At 45.0% G+C, this 20,031-nt stretch overlaps 1 protein-coding gene across 5 annotated transcripts in view; it reads right to left on the bottom strand.

Moving 5' to 3' along the window:
• DTNBP1 (dystrobrevin binding protein 1) overlaps positions 1-20,031 on the bottom strand; it is a 162,885-nt gene that overhangs the window by 108,428 nt on the left and 34,426 nt on the right. For all 5 annotated transcript variants that reach the window (XM_065585075.1, XM_065585073.1, XM_065585074.1 and 2 more), the window contains one exon: positions 6,590-6,722. In XM_065585075.1, the coding sequence (XP_065441147.1) occupies positions 6,590-6,722 (133 nt within the window). The remainder of the gene's footprint in view (positions 1-6,589; positions 6,723-20,031) is intronic.

Here is a 20,031-nt window from a genome sequence, read left to right as displayed (position 1 = left end):
TGGAAGAGGACAGAGAAGGAGCACTCCAACTTCACTGGTGAGGAAGTAGAAATAGGGATGGATTGTAGAGCTGTGGAGATTCTTGGTACTGCAGTGAGAGTGTTCTGGTGCCATAAGAGACACCACATATTGTGAACAATAGCAATGCTGTTTCCTGCAAGACACAGATCTGTCAGTGCCGCGAACATCACTACTATAGAGGACTCACCAGCTGGATGAATCCTCTGCTAACAGTGCTGATTTGGCCGGTGGTGGAGGCAGTGGTTTTCAACAGAGGTAGTACCAACATAGCGAAGTGGGAAGACAAAGATACTGCACTTGAAGATTTCTCAGCATTTTGTTTTGGTGCCAAGGACTCAGTACTGTGAAGGGATTGAGCTTCAGAAGTCACAACCCAGGACCCCAAAGTCTGAAAGGCAGAATGGTGCAGGGAAGACACTTTTGTTTTTGAGGACACCTTAATCCAGGGATCCACCTCTAGAACAGTGGTTCTCAAACTTTTGTAGTGGTGACCCCTTTCACACAGCAAGCCTCTGAGTGGAGGCTGACAGCTCGCAACCCCGAGGGGTCACGACCCCCAGTTTGAGAACCCTTGCTCTAGAACCATCTAATCCCTGTGCCTTCCTTGTCAACAGCTTTTTGACTGACCTACTAGAGTCTGAAGTAGGGGAATCATGTCTGAGGACATGTAGTGGTGGCTGGGACGGGAGGCTGGGCAGGTGGAGCAGCAGGATTGTCATATGCCATAGAGCCTGAAGCAGGCCTCACTGGGTTTGCCACGGAGTTTTTCTATCTTTGCAGTCCTGGGAGTGAAAGACTTATAAATAGCACATTTCCCAGGAATGTACGATTCCCCCAGGCAAAATAAGAATTTTAAATATCCATCATTAATGGGTTTAGCACAATCACAAGGTGAAAATAATAAAACATAATTCTAATAAAAACTATCAAAATGACAACAGGCAACTGCTCTATTTGCAAGTTGAGAAAAAAATGCCAGCAGTTCATTGACAGCAAGCCACTGTGTCTTGAAGACAGAAGGGGATGAGGGAAACAGAGGTTGGAGGGCCTTCTTCACCCTTTTGTGCCCTCAGTTTGGTGCACAAGAATACTCGGGATGTACACAGAGTCCCAAAAGACACTGCTGGCCAAAAGACTCAGAATTTGGGTGCATGAGGCACACACCCACCGTAAGATATGGACAATCACTTGAAGAAGAACTTGCCATTACCGTAACCACCATGCACACATAGCACAAAACATCTAAGTGTTAGAGTTAAGGTTATAACAGCCTTCCATCACATCCCCCCGTCTTTACCAAACTACTCACTCCAAACACAAAATACTTCAGTAAAGGGATATGTGGAGAAGGGCAGATTGAGGGGGGGACAGAGTTACATTTTCCTTTACCACAACTACCATGTACCATGGAGGATGAGATGATTTAACTTTTCATCTCCTTACTTTTGTGGGTTTATATCAGGTATGGAATGTGTGTAGCAACTTGAACGGCTTCACAGCTAGAGTTTTTATATATCAGTTATAATGGTAACGCTATACTAACAGACTTCTGATCAGAAAAAGGATAATGTGTACACCATATTGAGAGAGATTAGAGAAACAACTAAGCCTAATAAAAGTAACAAAGCTCATGAGTGAGCAAACTAAAAGCCAGACTCTGCACAGTGGCTATTAAGTATATTATGGTTACAGAAGATATGCCTAGCCATAAAACAAAGAATAAAGCAGGAAAATGAGAAAAAACAGAAAGTTTAAATAAAAAGGTAAAAAAACTTATTCAAGCCAAAAGAGATTCTTCAGAAAATTAAAAGCCAACCCTAATGAAGCTGTGACGGGGCAGCTCCGCCCCGCACTGGCCCCAGCGACGTCAGACCAATAGCTCTGACAGAGGAAGTCCCGTCCTGTTCATACTGGGCATGCTCCAGATGCTCACTGAGTATAAAAGGAGGGAACTCAGCTCAGTCAGGGCTGGCGGCCGCAGGGGAAGGACCTAACTGGGAAGCTCCTGCAGAGGACCAGCCGACACTCTGGGAGCTGTCAGGAACAGAGGCTTTTATCGGCCAGCATGAACCCCTACTGCGGGAGGAACCGGAGGAGGCGACGGATCCGGAGACTCACGGAGGACCCTGAGATCCGTGGGAGACCCCAACTCCCCAGCCGGTAGGGAACGGCCCAGGGGAGGTGACGGACTGGTACCTCGACCCCGGTAAGCCTCAGCGTGTTTCAGTAGGACCCCCTCGCTGAGCCAGTAGTAAGGTCCTACAGCCCTGCAACCAGGGGTGCTTATATGGACTTTAGCCACTAGGCCACGCTGCCCTGCAACTAGGGGCGCTTATACAGACTTTGGCCACTAGGCCGTGCTGCCCTGTAAGGAGGGGCATAAACCCTCACAGAAGCCAAAAAAGTATAATCTACAGCACAAAATATAAGGTGGCTATTAAGAAGTGGAGGAGGGAAACTGATGGACAAATAGCCAAAGTAAAAAACAAACAAGAAATTCTTTAAGTACATCAGAAACAAGAAGCCTGTGAGAGAATTACAAATTATCTTGAAAACAAATTTCACTTTGAGTCTATTATGTTTAAAAATAATTTACCCCTTAGTTAAACGGATCTGTCTCTTTAAAATGTCCCCAGACAAAAATAGTCCCGCCAAGGATTGCAGTAATGTTAAACGCTTAGCTCCTAAAAAAGATTACCCTACCAATAATAAACCCAGAATTTTAGATTTATTCTAATCAAGAATAGCTTCCTTCCTTCATCTTTCTGTTGGCTCTGTTCTTAAAGCATGTATTGACATTAGAGAACAAGAAGCCTACTTGTTTTTCAAAGACCTTCAAGAGCAACAGTCTTGTCAATTTCAAACCCCATGCAATTAATATGTTTGAAACCAGAAGGAACAGCACAACATGCACACATGTTCCCAACTGCAGGAAATTTAGAGACTGTACTCCAAATATTGTTGTTGTTCGGTCACTCAGCCTAGCAGCTGTGACACGATATTTAATTGTATGTGTTATATTAGCCCTGCCTAATTTTGGAAAAAAGTTAGTGAACTATTCAAAAAAAATTTTTTTAATAGAAATGTGCAAATCAATTAAGTGTGTGGTTGTTAGACTACCAATATCTGGAACCATCAGTACAAGATTCATGTGAGCAAAACCTTTGAAGCTTTCTTATTCCTGACACTGCTACTGCCTTGTCATCTGAAATTTACCTACTGATTACATTAGTGACCAAATCTTTTAGGTTTTTCGATATGGCTATTTCTGGTTGTTTTATTGCATTATTATTCGTTTTGCACCAGGGTCCAATTGTACAAAGGGCTGTACAAACACAGACAGTTCCTGTCCTTTCTTAGGTCTTGAACCTACAGCTTATTGCATGCGGGTATATTCCTGTGCCCACATGGAATCAACTGGAGGATCAGGGCCTAAACAGACAAAACAGTTACAATTTAGAATCAAAACTTCAGAGAGCAATGCTCTGATAAACTAATCAGGCTCTGAAATGCATTATAATTAAGGCTACATTTAAATCACAAAATCCGTGACTTCCAGAGACCTCCATGACATTCTCAACACACAATGGCAAAACATAAGTCATCTGACATGGACTAGATTAAGAGGTCTATTTCCGAGAGACAGTTCTCCCATAATTACTGTGAAATGAATTTTAATGGTTTAATGTTGACCTAAAGCATTATTTCTTTCCATTCTAAATTTTAAAACACAGTGGGATCTTCCAAAACACTACACTATGCATAAGGCAACTAATCATTTAAAAATGGCCTACATCATTCATCAGGTATAATCTATGATATTTTGTTGTTGTTTTGGCTACACCTGACCAAATAACTAACATCAATCAATTTAGTATTAGTATGCCAAGCAAGTTAAGCTATTTATAGAACTAACTGACAGCTGTTTAGCAAACTTAATAGATATTTTGACGCCTTGGAAAATAAATTACTTCCAAAGAGATTTCTTTGAAAAAATACCTGCATGCCTCAACACATATACTGAATAAAATCCTCTCAGAATGCTTCAGAAGGATTAATACATTTAACTGGATTCAATAATCTACTTCTTTTCATACAAGATTTTAAATAGTTGTGTGGCAAATTAACTAGTATCTGGGAATTGGTAGACTGCCACTGTTCAGCACTATACTTGCGCCAAGCAGGGTGGTGATAAAAAAAACTGAGTCCCCTATTGGGTAATATTGTCCCAACAGAGAAAATACAGGGTTGTCAATTAATCGCAGTTAACTCAAGCAATTAACGCAACACAACTTAACTAGATTTAAAAAAATTGTCATAATTTAATCGCACGGTTTAATAACAGAATACCAATTTAAAACTATAAATATTTTTGAAAGTTTTCTACATTTCTCGAAAACAAAACAATGAGAAATTTGAGAGCCTACAAGTCCACTCACTCCTACTTCTTGTTTACCAATCGCTAGGAGAAAACAAGTTTGTTTACATTTATGGGAGATAATGCTGCCCGCTTCTTATTTATAATGTCACCTGAAAGTGAGAATAGGCATTTGTAGGACACTGTTGTAGCTGAGGTTGCAAGGTATTTATGTGCCAGATACGCTGAACATTCATATGCCTCTTCACACTTCGACCACCATTCCAGAGGACACGCTTCCAAGCTGATGACACTTGTTTAAAAAAACCACGCATTAACTAAATTTGTGACTCAACTCCTTGGGGGAGAATTGTATGTCTCCTGCTCCATGGTTTTACCCACATTCTGCCATATATTTAATGTTATGGCAGTCTTGGATGACGAACCAGCACATGTTGTTCAATTTAAGAACACTTCCACTACAGATATGAAAAACCGCAAAGAAGAGATGGCTACAGAACTCAACCCAAGATTTAAGAATCTGAAGTGCCTTCCAAAATCGGAGATGGATGAGCTGTGGAACATGCTCTCTCATAAGTCTTATAAGAGCAACACTCCGATGTGGAAAGTACAGAACCCGAACCACCAAAAAAGAAAATCAACTGTCTGTTGGTGGCTTCTGACTCAAATGATGAAAATGAACATGCATCACTTGTGCACTGCTGTGGGTCGTTATTGAGCAAAACCCTCATCAGCATGGAACCATGGCCTCTGGAATGGTGGTCAAAGTTTTACATTATTTTGTTCTTGAGTGCAGTTATGTAAAAAAAATTCTACATTTGTAAGTTGCACTTTCACTACAGTAATTGTATGAGGTGAAATGAAATACATTATCTTTTTTACAGTGAAAATATTTGTAAAAAATATAAAGAGCACTGTACACTTTGTATTGTGTTGTAACTGAAATCAGTATATTTTAAAATGTAGAAAACATCCAAAGCTATTTAAATCAATGGTATTCATTATTAACAGTGCATTTAAAATTGCAATTAATCACGACTATTTTTTTCATCTCGTGATTGTCATTAATTTTTTTAATCATCTGACAGCCCTAGAAAAATGATGCTCTTGTTCTTAAGGCACTGGTCTGGGAATCAGAAGATCTGGGCTCAGTTCCCGACTCTACCACAGATTTCCTGTGTGACCTTGGACAAGTCACTTAACCAATTTGTGACTCAGTTCCCCATCTATTTAATGGAAATAATGAAGCTTCTTTTCTCCCACCCTGATTTTTTTTTTTTATTTAGGCTTCAATCCTGCAAACACGGATTCCATGACTTCTGCAGTGACCCATGCGGCTGGCCCGGGAGCCGCATGAGCAGCTCGGACAGCCCCTGCGCCAGTCATCTTCTGCTGCTGGGGCAGTTTCAGGCCCCCCGTCTCGAAGCAGTAAGAGTTTGGGGGGGGGGGGCAAGGAGGGCTCAGTGCTGGGGACTGGGGCGGTGCTTACCTGTGGCTTTATTCATATTTAACTAGAAGACTTTTTAGACACTCTTGACAAAAAACACAAAGACCCAGAAAGTGATTCGTCCATTTCTAGTGTCTTTTTTTTGTTTGTTTGTTTTTTTAAGACTCTGCACACTCCTACTTATTGCTACAAGTGGAACACTCTAGAGGACAGTCAATGTAAAACAGTGACAAGTGAGCAGTAGTGGCAGCAAAGGCCAATTTGGGGAGAGCATTTATTAGAGGCAGAGGTGGAAGATGGATTAGAGAAAAAAAGTTTCTACTTTGTAGATTTGAAAGCATGAAAAATACAGGTATGGGATAAACAAGAACTTTTTTTAAAATGACAGTTAATTGAATGTTTTCTTAGTGCCTTTATTCCTATTGCTTGTGGCAAGCAACAACTGAAATTCAGAGGAATCATTTTACCCACATCTGAACACTAATTATACACTGATGTTTTTCCAAATGCATACTCTGCATACTTCACTACCAGCAAAACAAATGTTAAATGACCCTATTGTAGATCATATGTCAACTGCCATAGATAACCCTGACATTTACAAATTATTTGACAACAAAACGGACCACATTCTAAGATAAGGAAAAGCACCAAGATCATTTTACATTGAGAATTAAAGGTTTATAAACTAATGGCTTGATAGTTATTTTTGTTACTATTCATAGCATTTGTAGTTTAGTTACCTTTTTGTTTTCTTGTAGTTTTCCAGCTGTAGTGCCTGCATATGTTTGTACCTTTCCAACTCACACTGCCCACACAGGTCTTCAAGATGCAACAGATGATTTTCCATTTCCTTAAAGTTTATCTCTAGCTGGGCTGCAAGAAAAACAAATAAATATTAGCCAACTTCATATATATGAAAGATAAATATATTTTTCCCAGAAACAGTGAGCCAGAGGCAAGTATTAAAATTGCTTAATATGGTAAAATTATGCACACATTTACATTTATCCTCTTTTTCTGGGTCAAATTCCAGTCCAGGTAAGAGAGGCACAATAGATTCCTATGAATAGGTATTATAACCATGATTCAGTTGCCCCTTGTGATCAGATACCAGGCTTCTGTATTGGATTCAAGCTTTGGATTTCATGTGCTTTTAATCCTACTGAGTCTTAGCATCTACACCAGAGGTGGGCAAACTATGGCCCGCGGGACCCTCCTGCCCAGCCTCCCCGACGCTAGCCCCCTCCCCTGCAGCCTCAGCTCAATGCGCCGCCGGCACAATGCTCTGGGTGGTGTGGCTGCGAGCTCTTGCCGGGCAGTGCAGCTGCAGAGCCTGGGCCTGACCCGGTGCTCTGTGCTGCGCGGTAGCGTGGCTGACTCCAGCCGGGTAGCGCAGCTGCCTGCCTAGCGCTCTGGGCAACGCGGCTGTAGCACCATCAGCCACCGGTGCTGCAGGCAGTGCAGTAAGGGGGGTTGGCTAGAGGGCAGGGGAGTTCAGGGTGGTGGTGTGGATAGGGGTTGGGGCGGTCAGAGAGCAGGGAACGGGGGGGGGGGGGGGGGGTTGAATGGCGGCAGAGGTCCCGGGGGGAGGCAGTCAGGAATGAGAGGAGGGGTTGGATGGGGCAGCGGGGGACAGTCAGGAGCAAGGGTCCCGGGGGCGGTCAGGGAGAAGGGGTCCTGGGGGTGGGGGGAAGCAGTCAGGAATGAGAGGAGGGGTTGGATGAGGTGGCGGGGGGGCAGTCAGGGGCAGAGGTTCCAGGGGCTGTCAGGGGACAGGAAGGGTTGGATGGGGCAGGAGTCCCGGGGGGGGGGGCCCCCCCCATCAGGGAGCGAGAAGCAGGAGGGGTCAGATAGGGGCTGGGCCACGCCTGGCTGTTTGGGGAGGCACAGCCTCCGCTAACTGGCCCTCCATACAATTTTGGAAACCCAATGCGGCCCTCAGGCCAAAAAGTTTGCCCACCCCTGATCTACACACTGCCTTAGTCCAGCCTCTCATGCACGCTCCCAGTGTCCAGATTCTTGGGATGTGGTACTCCACAGTCCACATGATCATGCCCCAAGACAGTGCTGCCCCTCCAAAGACTCCCCAGTAGTTTAACCATGCCCTATCAGAGCTCCACTGCATGGGCACTCCTATTTACAGTTTAACTCATTGTAGACTTTGTGACAGCTAAACCAAATGGAATACACAGACTTTGCAAAGAAACTTCTAAACCAGAGTTTACTTATTAGACAAAGCACAAAAGTTACAAATCCATCCCACTCAGTCTACTCAGTCTTCTCTTCTCTTCCTGTTCAACAGATCGCTCACGACAGCCATAGACTCAAGAAGATCTGGCCCTTGAAGTTCTGGCCCCTTTTGTCAGGTGACCTCCCAGGCAACTTCAAAACCTGCCAGTTCAACCTTGGGTTCCAAAGTGAGAAAACGAATTCTTCTGGATTCCAGCAAGCCTAACGTACTAGGGTGGACTCATTTGAATGAAAGACTATCAAGGTTGAAGACTCTTGCTGGCTTTCCCATTGCTAGCCCCTCTGTGAGGTGAAGGGATTTCTTCTAACACCTCCCAGCTGTCCCAGCCCAGGCTGAAGGCTACACTGCAGAAGTGAAGATATAGTATAGGTTACAATCAAAATGAAGTTCACAGAACAGAATGGAGTTTGTAGATAGCATGTGTCTGTATCAATTTGCCACACTGGGTAAACTGGCTGCTGACCAGTCCTCCCAATCCTGGAGATGAAGAATCCTGTATGTGATGGGAGAGGAGGACAGACAACTCAAGCAGCATTGAACTCCAGCAACCTAATGCAGATCCTAACCATTTCCCCCCTTTGCTCTGGGATCTCTGAGGACTGCAGTAACTCTCATGCAACAACAACAACCAGGGAAGAGTGCAGAGAAGTGGTTCAAAGGTGAAATCTCCCTGTGTTTTGGATGCTCAGGAGAAAGGATCATCAGGCTAAAAAAGCATCCCTGTCATCTTGTCTGGCTGACAGCTTCATTTTGGCTGTGTTAAGCTGGGAACTATCTTGGGCTATACAAGCTTTTCAATTTTCTTAGCTGTCACTCAGCCAGAAATTGCAAATCCCAATGCCCACTAAGAGAGCAGGGAGCTACCATTTCACAAACAACTCACAAGCTTGCCATATATGGCAGCCAGACTCTGGAATTCAGCATGGTTTCGGCCCCCAACCAGGGAGCATGGGAGGGCAGCCATTGGCTCTACACAGCAGCCTCAGAGAAGGAATCTCAGGATTCACCTAAGCATCTTTCAAGCACTGCTGAGCTACTGAAGTTTTCCACGCTGCTGCTGTTACTAAGACCCGGAATTGATAACTTTAATGTAAAGCAAACTGCTTTTTTTCACTTGTTTGTATGTACGTTAGTTTTTGAATCTTGTTTGATTAGGAAGACAATTAAAAAAAACTTTGAACACATGTTTTCTGGAAAAATGTTTTCACTCTTAGTCCTAAAAGATTAATATTGCTGAATGTTTATTTGTCTACCACATGCTACGCTACATCTCTATGCTTCACAAATCCTGGTGTATGCTTTTAAATTACGTAGTTTGAAACTGTATTTATGTGAATCTGTAGGCTCCATCAATGAGCTTTGGACAGTAATACACCTCAAAATGAAAAGAAATTAGAAATAAAAAACAGTATTTATGTAGGGCAATGTTTTGTGAAGCATGCACTGTACCACCCTGCAGCAGCACCCCTGGGAATGGGGTGAAGAAGGGGACTGCATACAGGCCTCTCAGTTGTTCTCTGGAGCCTCAGCTTTCGTTTCACAAATAAGTCAGTCTCTAGTTGTTATGGTTGCAAAGAAAACCATGAAAACATGACCCAAGTGTCATTGATGCCTGTCTCAGTCTACAAAGCGCTCAAACAATAGCTCTGAAGTGTCAACTGCTCCATTCATTTCCATAGCTTCTAACTCAAATGTCAATGATAGTACTGTAAAGGTCACTATTGTTAACTCATTCACTGCTCAAAGCATGGAAGAAAGCAGAATACTAAGAGGATCTAGATAATCTTCTCTTAGGCCATGTTTACCCTACAAAATTATGTTGATCTAACTTTCATCAGCATACAGCTACCAGTTATAAAATCAAACGTGTGTATGCACACTTGACTCCTTGTGTCAGCAGCATGGGTCTTCACCAGGAGCACTTGTATTGATTGTATTGTCAGTGTGGGGCATTGTGGGACAGCTCCTGAAGGCCAGTAACAGTTGACTTAAGCAAAACAATGTCTACACTGACACTGCGTAAACCTAATTACATCAACTATGACTCTCCACCGCTCAGGGATGTGGTGTTATTAAATCAGCGTAGATAGGTACTTACATTAGTGGGAGCCATATTTAAATGAAGACACTTCCACGGCTAAGTCAACACAAAGCAGCTTAGGTTTGAGTGACTGATCATTTTGGTTTAATGCCATGTGGCAGGAGTGAAGGGGGAGATGCAGTAAGTTTCATTTTCTTGGAGAGACTCAGCTTTCCAAAGTTTAGTAAATGTTAGTATGGGGTGTTCAAAGTTTTCCTGCTGCTTGTTTGGAAAGTTCTGCAAAATAATTATTTCCGGCTCTGTCATCATTCAAAATGACATATAGAACTGATGGCAAGGTTAACTTTATGATACTTCACATCATAACATAATCTTTTGTTTGCACCGCATGATGCTATGCTGCGTTTATGGCTGGGATAGCACATTCATTCTTAACCACCATTTTCAGTAATTTAATTTCTCCAGAGGTTTTAGACTGATTTCTCTAGTTTGTTCTCACAGCTCAGAATATCTTTTGTTTGGAAAGTCTGATAAAAATCTGTTGAGCCATTTGCGTGCATAATACACATAGCCTATTCAGTATATATATTATGACTCACACCTAATAGTTTGTTATGACTAATCCATATTAGTCCAAATTATATTAGGTTTTCAAAATTCTAAAATCTTCATTATTTATAACGTGATATATTTACACAAATCACACCAACGTTTAGAGCTTTGCAAAGGACTACTTTTAAAAATAAATTAAAGTACTACCCATTTTGCTACACAAGTAACTCAGGTGGAGACCTTTCTGCTCTTAATCAAAATGGCCCAGAAATCTTGAAGGCAGACTTTTTTCCCCCACATTGCTCAATCAGAGATCATCCAAGCCATGAGGTGGTGAAGAAATTGTAAACTGGAGTGCAGTGACTAGCTCTGGCTCTGAGACAAGAGATCCTCAACCAAAGGTAGAGCTATAGCTGATTAAATTGAGAGTTGACGTAGGTCCACGTACCAGTACTGTTTTGGCCAGGCAGAAGCTACGAGGATTAACATTGCCTCATCTCTTCTTAGCCTCCTGATTATCCTCAGAAGTAACAGAACTAGAGGGAATGCAGCAGACTACTCAACCAGGGAAGTAGTAAGCATCTATCATGGAGTCAGGGCTGTGACCTGCCCTGAAGAAGAACTTTGGGCATTTATTGTTCAGGATGGTTGCAAAAGACGCTACAACCAGGTACCCTCATGGATAGAAAATCTCTTGCAGAATCTCCTCCTTTACCGACCACTCATCATGGTCTACAAAGTGTCTGCTGAGGAATTGTGCTATACTGTTTATCACTCCTGGGAGCTGAAATTCCTTTAGTGATATGTTGTTCTTTTATGCAAAAGTTCAACTCATTTTTGCCATGAAGTGATCCACTTGTGGATCTTGCACCTCCCTGCTTGTTCAGATAAAACACAGCAGTGTGTTGTCGGTAAGAACTTGAATCACCTGATTCCTGACAGTGGTAATGAAATTTCACAGGCGCAATGAATGGTTCAAAGCTCCAATACATTTTTATGGAGGGAAGACTCTTGTGATGTCCATAGTCCATGAGCCTAAAAAGTTGCCACAGATGGGAAGCTTAGCTCATGATGGATGCATCTGTTACAAGAGTCATTGTTAGCACTGGTGGTAAGAGCCCTTTGCAGATGTTCCAGGGATCTATCCACCAATTCAGATCCTCAAGCACCAGTGCAAGTGAGCAAATCAGCATGTCCAGAGAGCATGTGCTTGGATGGTATACTGAGTGAAGCCAGGCCTGCAGACATCTGAGGTGAAGTCTGGCATGCTGAACATGTAGACACCCGAGGCCATATGCCCCAAAAGCTGAAGGCAAAAATGCACTGCTGTCCATGGGTCAGATTTGGTGTTTTCACACAGGAAGACTGAAACCTGTCCATTGGAAAGAAAGCCTTCGTGGGCACAGTCCAGTTCTGCTCCTATAAAAGTAATGTCAGTTTCTCTACATTCAACTTTAGCCCCAGAAGAGAAAAGATCTCTGATAAGGATGCTGTTTTGTACATTTCCGTTTGACATTCCTTGTGCTAATCAATCATCCAGGCAGGAAAATATGTGCACTCCAAAATGATGCATATGGGCTGTTCCTACTGTCATAAGCTTGGTGAACACCCTCAGTGCTGAGGACAGACCGATGGGGAGCACTGTGTATTGGCAGTGCATGTTCTTAACTACAAATCAAATGCACTTCCTGTGGCTTAAATGTACTGTCACATAAGTCACTGAAGAAATGAACCAGGTGAGGTAACCCCTCCTTTACTGTGCTAAGCACCCATTGGTCAGACTCTAACCTCTGTAAAAGAGAAATGCCATAACAATTTGGGGTTCACCCAGACCAATAAAGGATTCTGCCAATGCCTGTTGTGTAACCCCAGGTGCTTCTGTGGAGTGCAGTTTGGCTCAGAGCCCGGAAACCAGCAGCATGTTCACAGCACAATGGCATCACCTGGACTTCACCAGCTTGGTTACTTCTTGCAGGGTGATACCAACAGCCCTTCCCATCCCCCTTGTAGTCTCCAGTCCCTCCCACTGGATCCTCACAAAAGTCATCAAGTTTGCTGCCTCAAAAGAGACAGAATGCAAACCAGCCTGGTAGTTTACTCAGGATTTTACCCTGTAGTTCAATATACAGCAGTGAAATGGTTTTGTAAAAGTAAAACAAGTTTATCAACAGAAAAAACGGTTACTCACCTTCTCATAACTGTTGTTCTTTGAGATGTGGTATTAATGTCCATTCCAATTAGGAGCGTGTGCGCAGCAACAAGAAATTTTTTCCCATAGCAGCATCCATTGCGTCGGCTCGGGCGCCCCCTTCATGACGCTTAATCTAGAGCCCTGCCAACCCGATGCCCCCTCAGTTCCTTCCTGTTGACTACTCCGACAGAGGAGTGGGAGGGTGGGTATTGAAATGGACACAGTTGCAAGAAGGTGAGTAACCGGTTTTTCTGCAAGTACTTGTTCATGTCCATTCCAATTAGGTGACTCCCACGCCTAAAGTTCTGGAGGTGGGGTTGGAGTTGACTACTGATTGGAGTACTGCTCTACCAAAGGCAGCATTATCTCTGGCCTGCCGGGTGATCGCATAATGTGCAGTGACCTCTGTGTATGAAGGGCCACGGCACCACTCTGCATATCTCCTGGGTGGGAACCGTGCCAAGCATGCTGCCGAGGAAACCTGCGCCATGGTGGAGTGCGCCATGAACAGAGGAGCAGGCACCCCTGCCAAGCTGTAGCACTCCTGGATGCAGGACGTGAGCTATGACGAAATTCGTTGGGAGGAGACTGGGACACCTTTCATGCTGTCTGCCACAGCTACAAAGAGTTTAATAGACTTCCATAATGGCTTCATTCTCTTGATGTAGAAGGCTAGTGCTCTGAAAACATCCAATGAGTGCAGCCTCTGCTCCCTGTCGATTAAAAGTGGTTTAGGATAGAACACTGGGAGGAAAACCATTCCTGGTTGATGTGGAATTGGGAAACCACCTTCAGGAGGAAAGCTGGATGTGTTCTGAGTTGAACCTTGTCCTTTTAGAATACTGTGTAGGAAGGCTCTGATATTAGGGCCTTGAGCTCAGACACCCTCCTGGCTGAGGTTATCGCCAGCAGAAACGCCACCTTGTACGAGAGAGCGAGCGAGCACAGGGAGCATGTCGCGAGTGGTTCAAAGGGCGGCCTCGTCAATCTGGAAAGGACCAGATTGAGGTCCCAGACTGGGACTGACTGTTGGACATGTGGGTATAGCCTGTCGAGACTCTTGAGGAAACTGCTAACCATAGGGTTGGCAAAGACCAACCGGTTCTCAGTACCTGGATGGAAGGCAGAGATAGCGAGCAAGTGAACCCTTATTGACGACATGGGCAGCCCCTGCTGCTTAAGATGGAGAAGCTAGTCCAAAATACATGGTAAAGAAGTGAGAGGGGTGATAAACCGTGTTGCGTCACCAGATTGAGAATCTCTTCCACTTGGCTAGCTAGGTAACCCTGGTGGAGGGCTTTCGACTGCCAAGGAGGACTTGTCTGACCGAGTCCGAACAGGAAACCACCACTGGATTCAGCCGGGGAGCTTCCATGCCGTGAGGTGTAGTGACTCGAGGGCTGCTGGAGATGACTGTGACCCTGGGTCAACAGGTCCAGGAAGAGCAGCAAGGTGACTGGGGCTTCCATGGACTGGTGATGTGTACCAGTACTGGTGGGGCCAGGCTGGAACTATCAACATCATCGAAGCTTGTTCCCTCCATATCTTGAGTACCTTGTGAACAAGCGGAATGGGTGGGAACGAGTAAAGGAGATTGTCTCTCCATAGGAGGAGGAGTGCATTTGTGATGGAACACGGACTGTAACTCAGGAAGGAGCAAAACTGCTAACACTTCCTGTTGCGCCACGTGGTGAACAAGTCTATCTGGGGAAAGCCCCACTGATGGAAGATGGAGTTTTCGACATCCAGGCGTTAAGGGACCACTCGTGGCCCTGGAACAACTTGCTGAGATAGTCCACCAACTTGTTCTGTACCCCTGGGAGGTACGATGCTTGAAGGTGTATTGAATGCTCTACACAACATGAGGGCTTCCTGGAACAGGGGAGAGGAGTGTGTACCCCCATTTGTTGATATAGAACATAGCCGTGGTGTTGTCTGTCATTACCAATACACATTTCCCTGATAAGTGGGTACGGAAAGTCTGGCATGCCAGGCGCACCGCTCTCAGCTCTCAGAGTGATGTGGAGAGCGAGCTCTGCCCCAGACCAGAGGTCTTGAGTCCTGAGGTCCCCCGATGTGCTCCCCAGCCCAGTGCTGATGCATCCATCACTAGGAAGAGAGACAGCTGATGGCTGGAGAAGGGACCCCTGCACATACTACCTGTAGGTCGAGCCACCACAGGAGGGAGTTGAGAACCTGGAAGGGCAGGGTTATTACCCTGTCCAAATTGCCCCAGGCTGGCCGATACACTGACGCTAGCCAGGACTGAAGAGGCCGAAGTCTGAGCCTGACATGCTGAACCACATCGGTACAAGCTGCCATGTGTCCTAGAAGTTTCAGGCAGTTCCTTGCTATAGTGGTGGGGAACTGCCTGAGACTTTGAATGATGTTGCCAAGGGCTTGGAACCTCACTTCCAGGAGGTACTCCCTGGCCTGGGTTGAGTTCAGCACCGCCCCTATAAATTCTATCCACTGAACTGGAGACAATGTTGATTTCCCCACGTTCAGAAGAAGGCCCAAACTGTCAAACGTCACTCTTATGAAGTCGACCTGTGCCTCCACTTGAGCTCTGGACTGGCCCTTGATGAGCCAGTCGTCGAGGTACGGGAACACTTGTACCTGCCGCCTGTGCAGGAACGCGGCCATGACCGCCATGCACTTGGTAAACACTCAAGGTGCCACTGACAGGCCGAACGGGAGGACTGTGAACTGACAGTGGTTGTTGTTCACCACAAACCTGAGGTATTTTCTGTGGGGCACAGTTATTACTATGGGAAAGTACACGTCCTTCAAGTCGAGGGCGGCATACCAGTCTCCTGGATCCAATGAAGGGATGATGGAGGCCAAAGAGACCATGTGGAACTTGAGCTTCTTCATGAACTTGTTGAGTTCTCAGGTCTAGGATGGGCCTGGGAATACCAGGAATAGAAACCCTTGCCCTTCTGCTCCTGAGGAACCTCTTCTACTGTCCCTAGCAAAAGGAGCGAGTGCACCTCCTATATAAGGAGTTGCTCATGAGAGGAGTACCTGAAGAGGGACGGGGAAGGGGGGTGGAAGAGCAGGAGGGCACAGCATTGGATGGAGTATCCCCACTCTACTGTGCAGAGCAGCCAGCAGTCCGAAGTGATATGGGACCATGCACAGTAGAAAGGGGATAGTTGGGATGAAAAAGTAAGGCAGTGTAGATCCAGTTCTTGTTCTAGTGCGCCGTCCTCAACTGCACCTTCAAAAGGTCGGTTTGGGGCCAGGGAGCTGGTTTGGGTTGGCCAGAGCCCTGGCCTGAGGATGGGTGTGGCCTTTTCCTGCCGCTCCTATTCCTCCTCCAGGAACCGGCCTGTCGGTTCCATTGTTGGTAGAACCGCAGAGGAGGTTGCGGTCTGAAATGTTTCCGCTGCGTGGCGAGGAGTATGGAGGCCCAGTGATTTGAGGGTGGCTCTTGAGTCTTTTAGGCTATGAAGCCTTTTATCCGTCTTTCCAGAAAACAGAGTCACACCCTCAAAAGGGGAGGTCCTGAATAGCCTGCTGGACCTTGGCTCCAAGTTTCAGGTCTGCCATACAAGAGCCCCTTCTCTTGACCACTCCTGTAGCTATCACCCTGGAGGCAGCATCAGCTCCGTCTAGCACCGCCTGCAGGGAAGCTCAGGAGATGAGCCTGCCCTCCTTGACCAAGGCCAAGAACTTGGCATGGAAGTATTGTGGCAGCAGCTTTGCAAATTTTCCATTGCTCCACATGTATTATAGCAGTACCTGCTAACAACGGCCTGCTGGTTTGAAATGCGGAGTTGAAACCCGCCCATAGAATAGACCTTTCTACCAAAAAAGGTTGAGTCTTTTCGCTTCCCTGTTCTTAGGGGAGGGTCCCGGATAGCCCTGCTGCTCAGACTGGTTAGCAGCATCCACAACCAGGAAATCAGGCAGCAGGTGCGAGTACAGATGCTCGATGACAGAAAGTAGCGCTTTTCATTGTGCTTAGCTGTGGGGGAAACGAGGCTGGGGTCTGTCAAAGTTTTGGTTGTGACAGATACAGTTTTGATGACAGGGAGGGCAATGTGTGCGGGTCTGCAGGGCGCTAGGATGTCCACCATGGGATCCGTGTCTTTGATTACCTGCTCCACATGAATGCCCAGGCCATGAGCAACTTTTTTTTTTTAATTTTTAAATTAAATTAATGGAGATATCCCATCTCCTAGAACTGGAAGGGACCTTGAAAAGTCATAGAGTCTAGCCCCCTGCCTTCACTAGCAGGACCAATTTTTGATTTTGCCCCAGATCCCTAAGTGGCCCCTCAAGGATTGAACTCACAACCCTGGGTTTAGCATGAAGGGTGGCTGTTCCCTCCCCATGGCACCCAAGGAGTTCCGCAACTCCTGGGGATCCCAGGTTGGAGCTGACTGGACGGTGCCGTTCCTGTAGGTGCCAGGACAGAGGACACCCATGGCATTACAGGCGTCGCTGTAGGTGTCGATGTCAGCACCATCGGTCAATGGTGCCATAGCCGACGGCGTCGATGTATGCTGCGGCAATGCCTCAATAGCTGGCTGCAGTGGCTGGGAGATCGCCAGGGCTGCAGGTCCCTGAGGGCCAGAAAGTGGAACAAAAGTAGCTGAAGCTACTGGTGTTGCTGCCGAGCGCGACCCTTGACTCCATCCCTGGCTCTGATGGAAGGCCCAGGGCGTCCAGAAAGGCCACTACGCCGGGTTCTGCCACTGCGCCGGGTAAGCTAGTCTCTCCTGCCATGACCTGGACCTCCTGCTCCAGAAGTAGTTAAAATTCATGGTAATGATGTACATGAAGTTCCCCAGCTTGAGTGTTTGTATGTGACCTGAATAAAACATACAATTTCAACTTCGCATACCAACATAAAATTGTATAACAGTAAAACCTCATTAATCCACACATTTTATAATATTGCAATAAGTGACCCATCCTACCGCCTAGCAAAAATTTCACAGAGACGTGATTAAAATATTCTTCTATATCTGGTAATATTTAATATTTTGTGAAAATAAGCATTTACAGTACTAGCTCATGAAGTATAATGAACCATAATTTTCAAAATAAATCACAGAAAACTGATGCACTAACTTGCTTTTTAAATAACTGTTCACTTACTAATTTGCAAATCTCACTAGCACACAACAGGTCTCCCACAGTGTAATTTAGAGTGAGATACTATTTTACTAGTATTCTTCCTGTTTTAAAAGAAGAGGAAATCATGTAATAAAATCAAGCAATTTAAAAAAAGAGAAAGAGAGAAAGAGAAAGGGTGAAAACTAGAGTCCAGCAGCAGCCAACCATTTCTAAGCTGCAGTATTTGAGCAGCCTCTAGTGGGAGTCTGGGAGAAAACAACTTATTTACTTGCTTGAAGAACAGGGATTTATGTTTTAATCCTAATTAGAGCTCTCAGAGTCTAGAGGACAACAATTCAGTTTTACAGCAACTTTCAAGGTTTTGAAATTTGTATACATTCCACACTGGAAGAAAAGCAAAACCTTTTGACCATTTTTACAAAAACATAATTGGGAGAGGAGAAGAACTCTATAGCTGAGTGGTTAGGGCACTGGTCTGGGATTAGAGATTGCTGGGAATTTTTCAACAAGAGTTTTTTTTTCCCCCAATCAGATATCAAATCATTGAAATCAGAATTTTCACAAAAGTGTTCAGGTCCGGGAGGGAAGGAGAGGAGAAGACGCGGGGGACAGGGAGGGAGAAAGGGGAAGAAGGATAACTGACCCATCCCACAATAGCCAATAGCCTGGTGGTTAGGACACTCATCTGGTATGTGGGAGACCCAAGTTCAGGTTCCTGCTTTGACTGATTAGAAGCAGTTTTTGATCATGGATCTGAACCTGGGCCTCCCACATCCCAGACCTGGGCCCTAACCACCAGGGTAGGGCATCAAAGTCTCTGGGTATTTCTAACTGCAGCAACAGCAGCAATCAAAAACCCACTACCACCACCACACTGCAGAAGTAAATATCAGAGCTGGTTTACCTGATTCAGGCTCGTGCTATGGGGCTAAAAAATAGGAAGTGTAGATGTTCCCACTCAGACTGGAGACTGAACTTTGAGACCCATTCCCTGACTGGGTTTCAGACCCTGGGCTCCAGCTTGAGTGGGAACATCGACTCTTCCCATTTTTCAGTCCACGATCCCAAGTCAGTTGACCTGGGCTCTGAGATCTGCTGTGTTTTTGTTGTTGTTTTTGGGAGTGTAGATGTACCCCTTCTCCCTTTCAAGAGCAAGTAAGCACATGACGAGCCTGACCCAAAAACCTTCCCAACCAGCATAATTTGTTTTTTAATTTTAGTGAAAATGTTGCAAACAGCTCTAATCCTTATCCACAGTAAATTCTAGTAAATACATTCAGCAGTTACAGAATCCAAACAGTTAGTATCCTTTATCATTCCTTGAAGTGCAACATTCTATAGGCCAAGGATATAAATACCCTTCAGTTGCTCTATACCTCCAGAAGCTCTATTTGCAGTTGGGCTCAGAAGTAGAGGAAAAGGCAGGGTCACTACAGCTGAGTGGATAGAATACAAATGAAGAACAGGAGCTACTGTTGAAAAGTAACCCCCTTTTCTTCCCTTACCTTCCCCTAGCCCTACTGTAGGCAACTAGGTGCAACCTCCCAGAGGAGGTAAACAAGGAGCCTTTCAGAAAAGGGGATTGAATTAGTATCTATGATGCAGTGTCAAGAGAATATTGAATCATGAAGGTGCAAGCCAAAACTTCATACAGCAGCTCTACAAACTACACAAAAAGGTCAGTGTACGTACGTGCCATTAAGGTTGCCATTTCCCTAGTTGATCGAGCCCAGACACATCAGCTGGTTCCTAATTGAGGCGGGTTAGTCTTTAGATTTGACCAAGGGCCATAAATAAGTCTCACATTTCAAATTGGTGGGGTTATAGTTGTTAATACCTAGAGACCCAGGCCATGTAGCCTTACTTCACTATAGTTCTACAGCTTTGGGGGGGAAAAGGCAGGCAGCGGTATTAACAGAGATGGAAGTTTGACAAAACTTTTGTCAGTAATTTGAGGGTGGGGTTTGAATATCACCTTGTCTTTGTGAAATAGTGTAAAGTGAATGGGCCACCAGATTGTGCAGCTCAAACCCTCCTAGACTAAGTAATGCCCACA

The sequence above is a fragment of the Chrysemys picta genome, chromosome 2 (genome assembly GCF_011386835.1).
Source record: "Chrysemys picta bellii isolate R12L10 chromosome 2, ASM1138683v2, whole genome shotgun sequence".
Classification (NCBI taxonomy): domain Eukaryota; kingdom Metazoa; phylum Chordata; order Testudines; family Emydidae; genus Chrysemys; species Chrysemys picta.
Note: the sequence above shows the minus strand (reverse complement) of the source record. Positions and strands in the feature narration are given on the sequence as shown.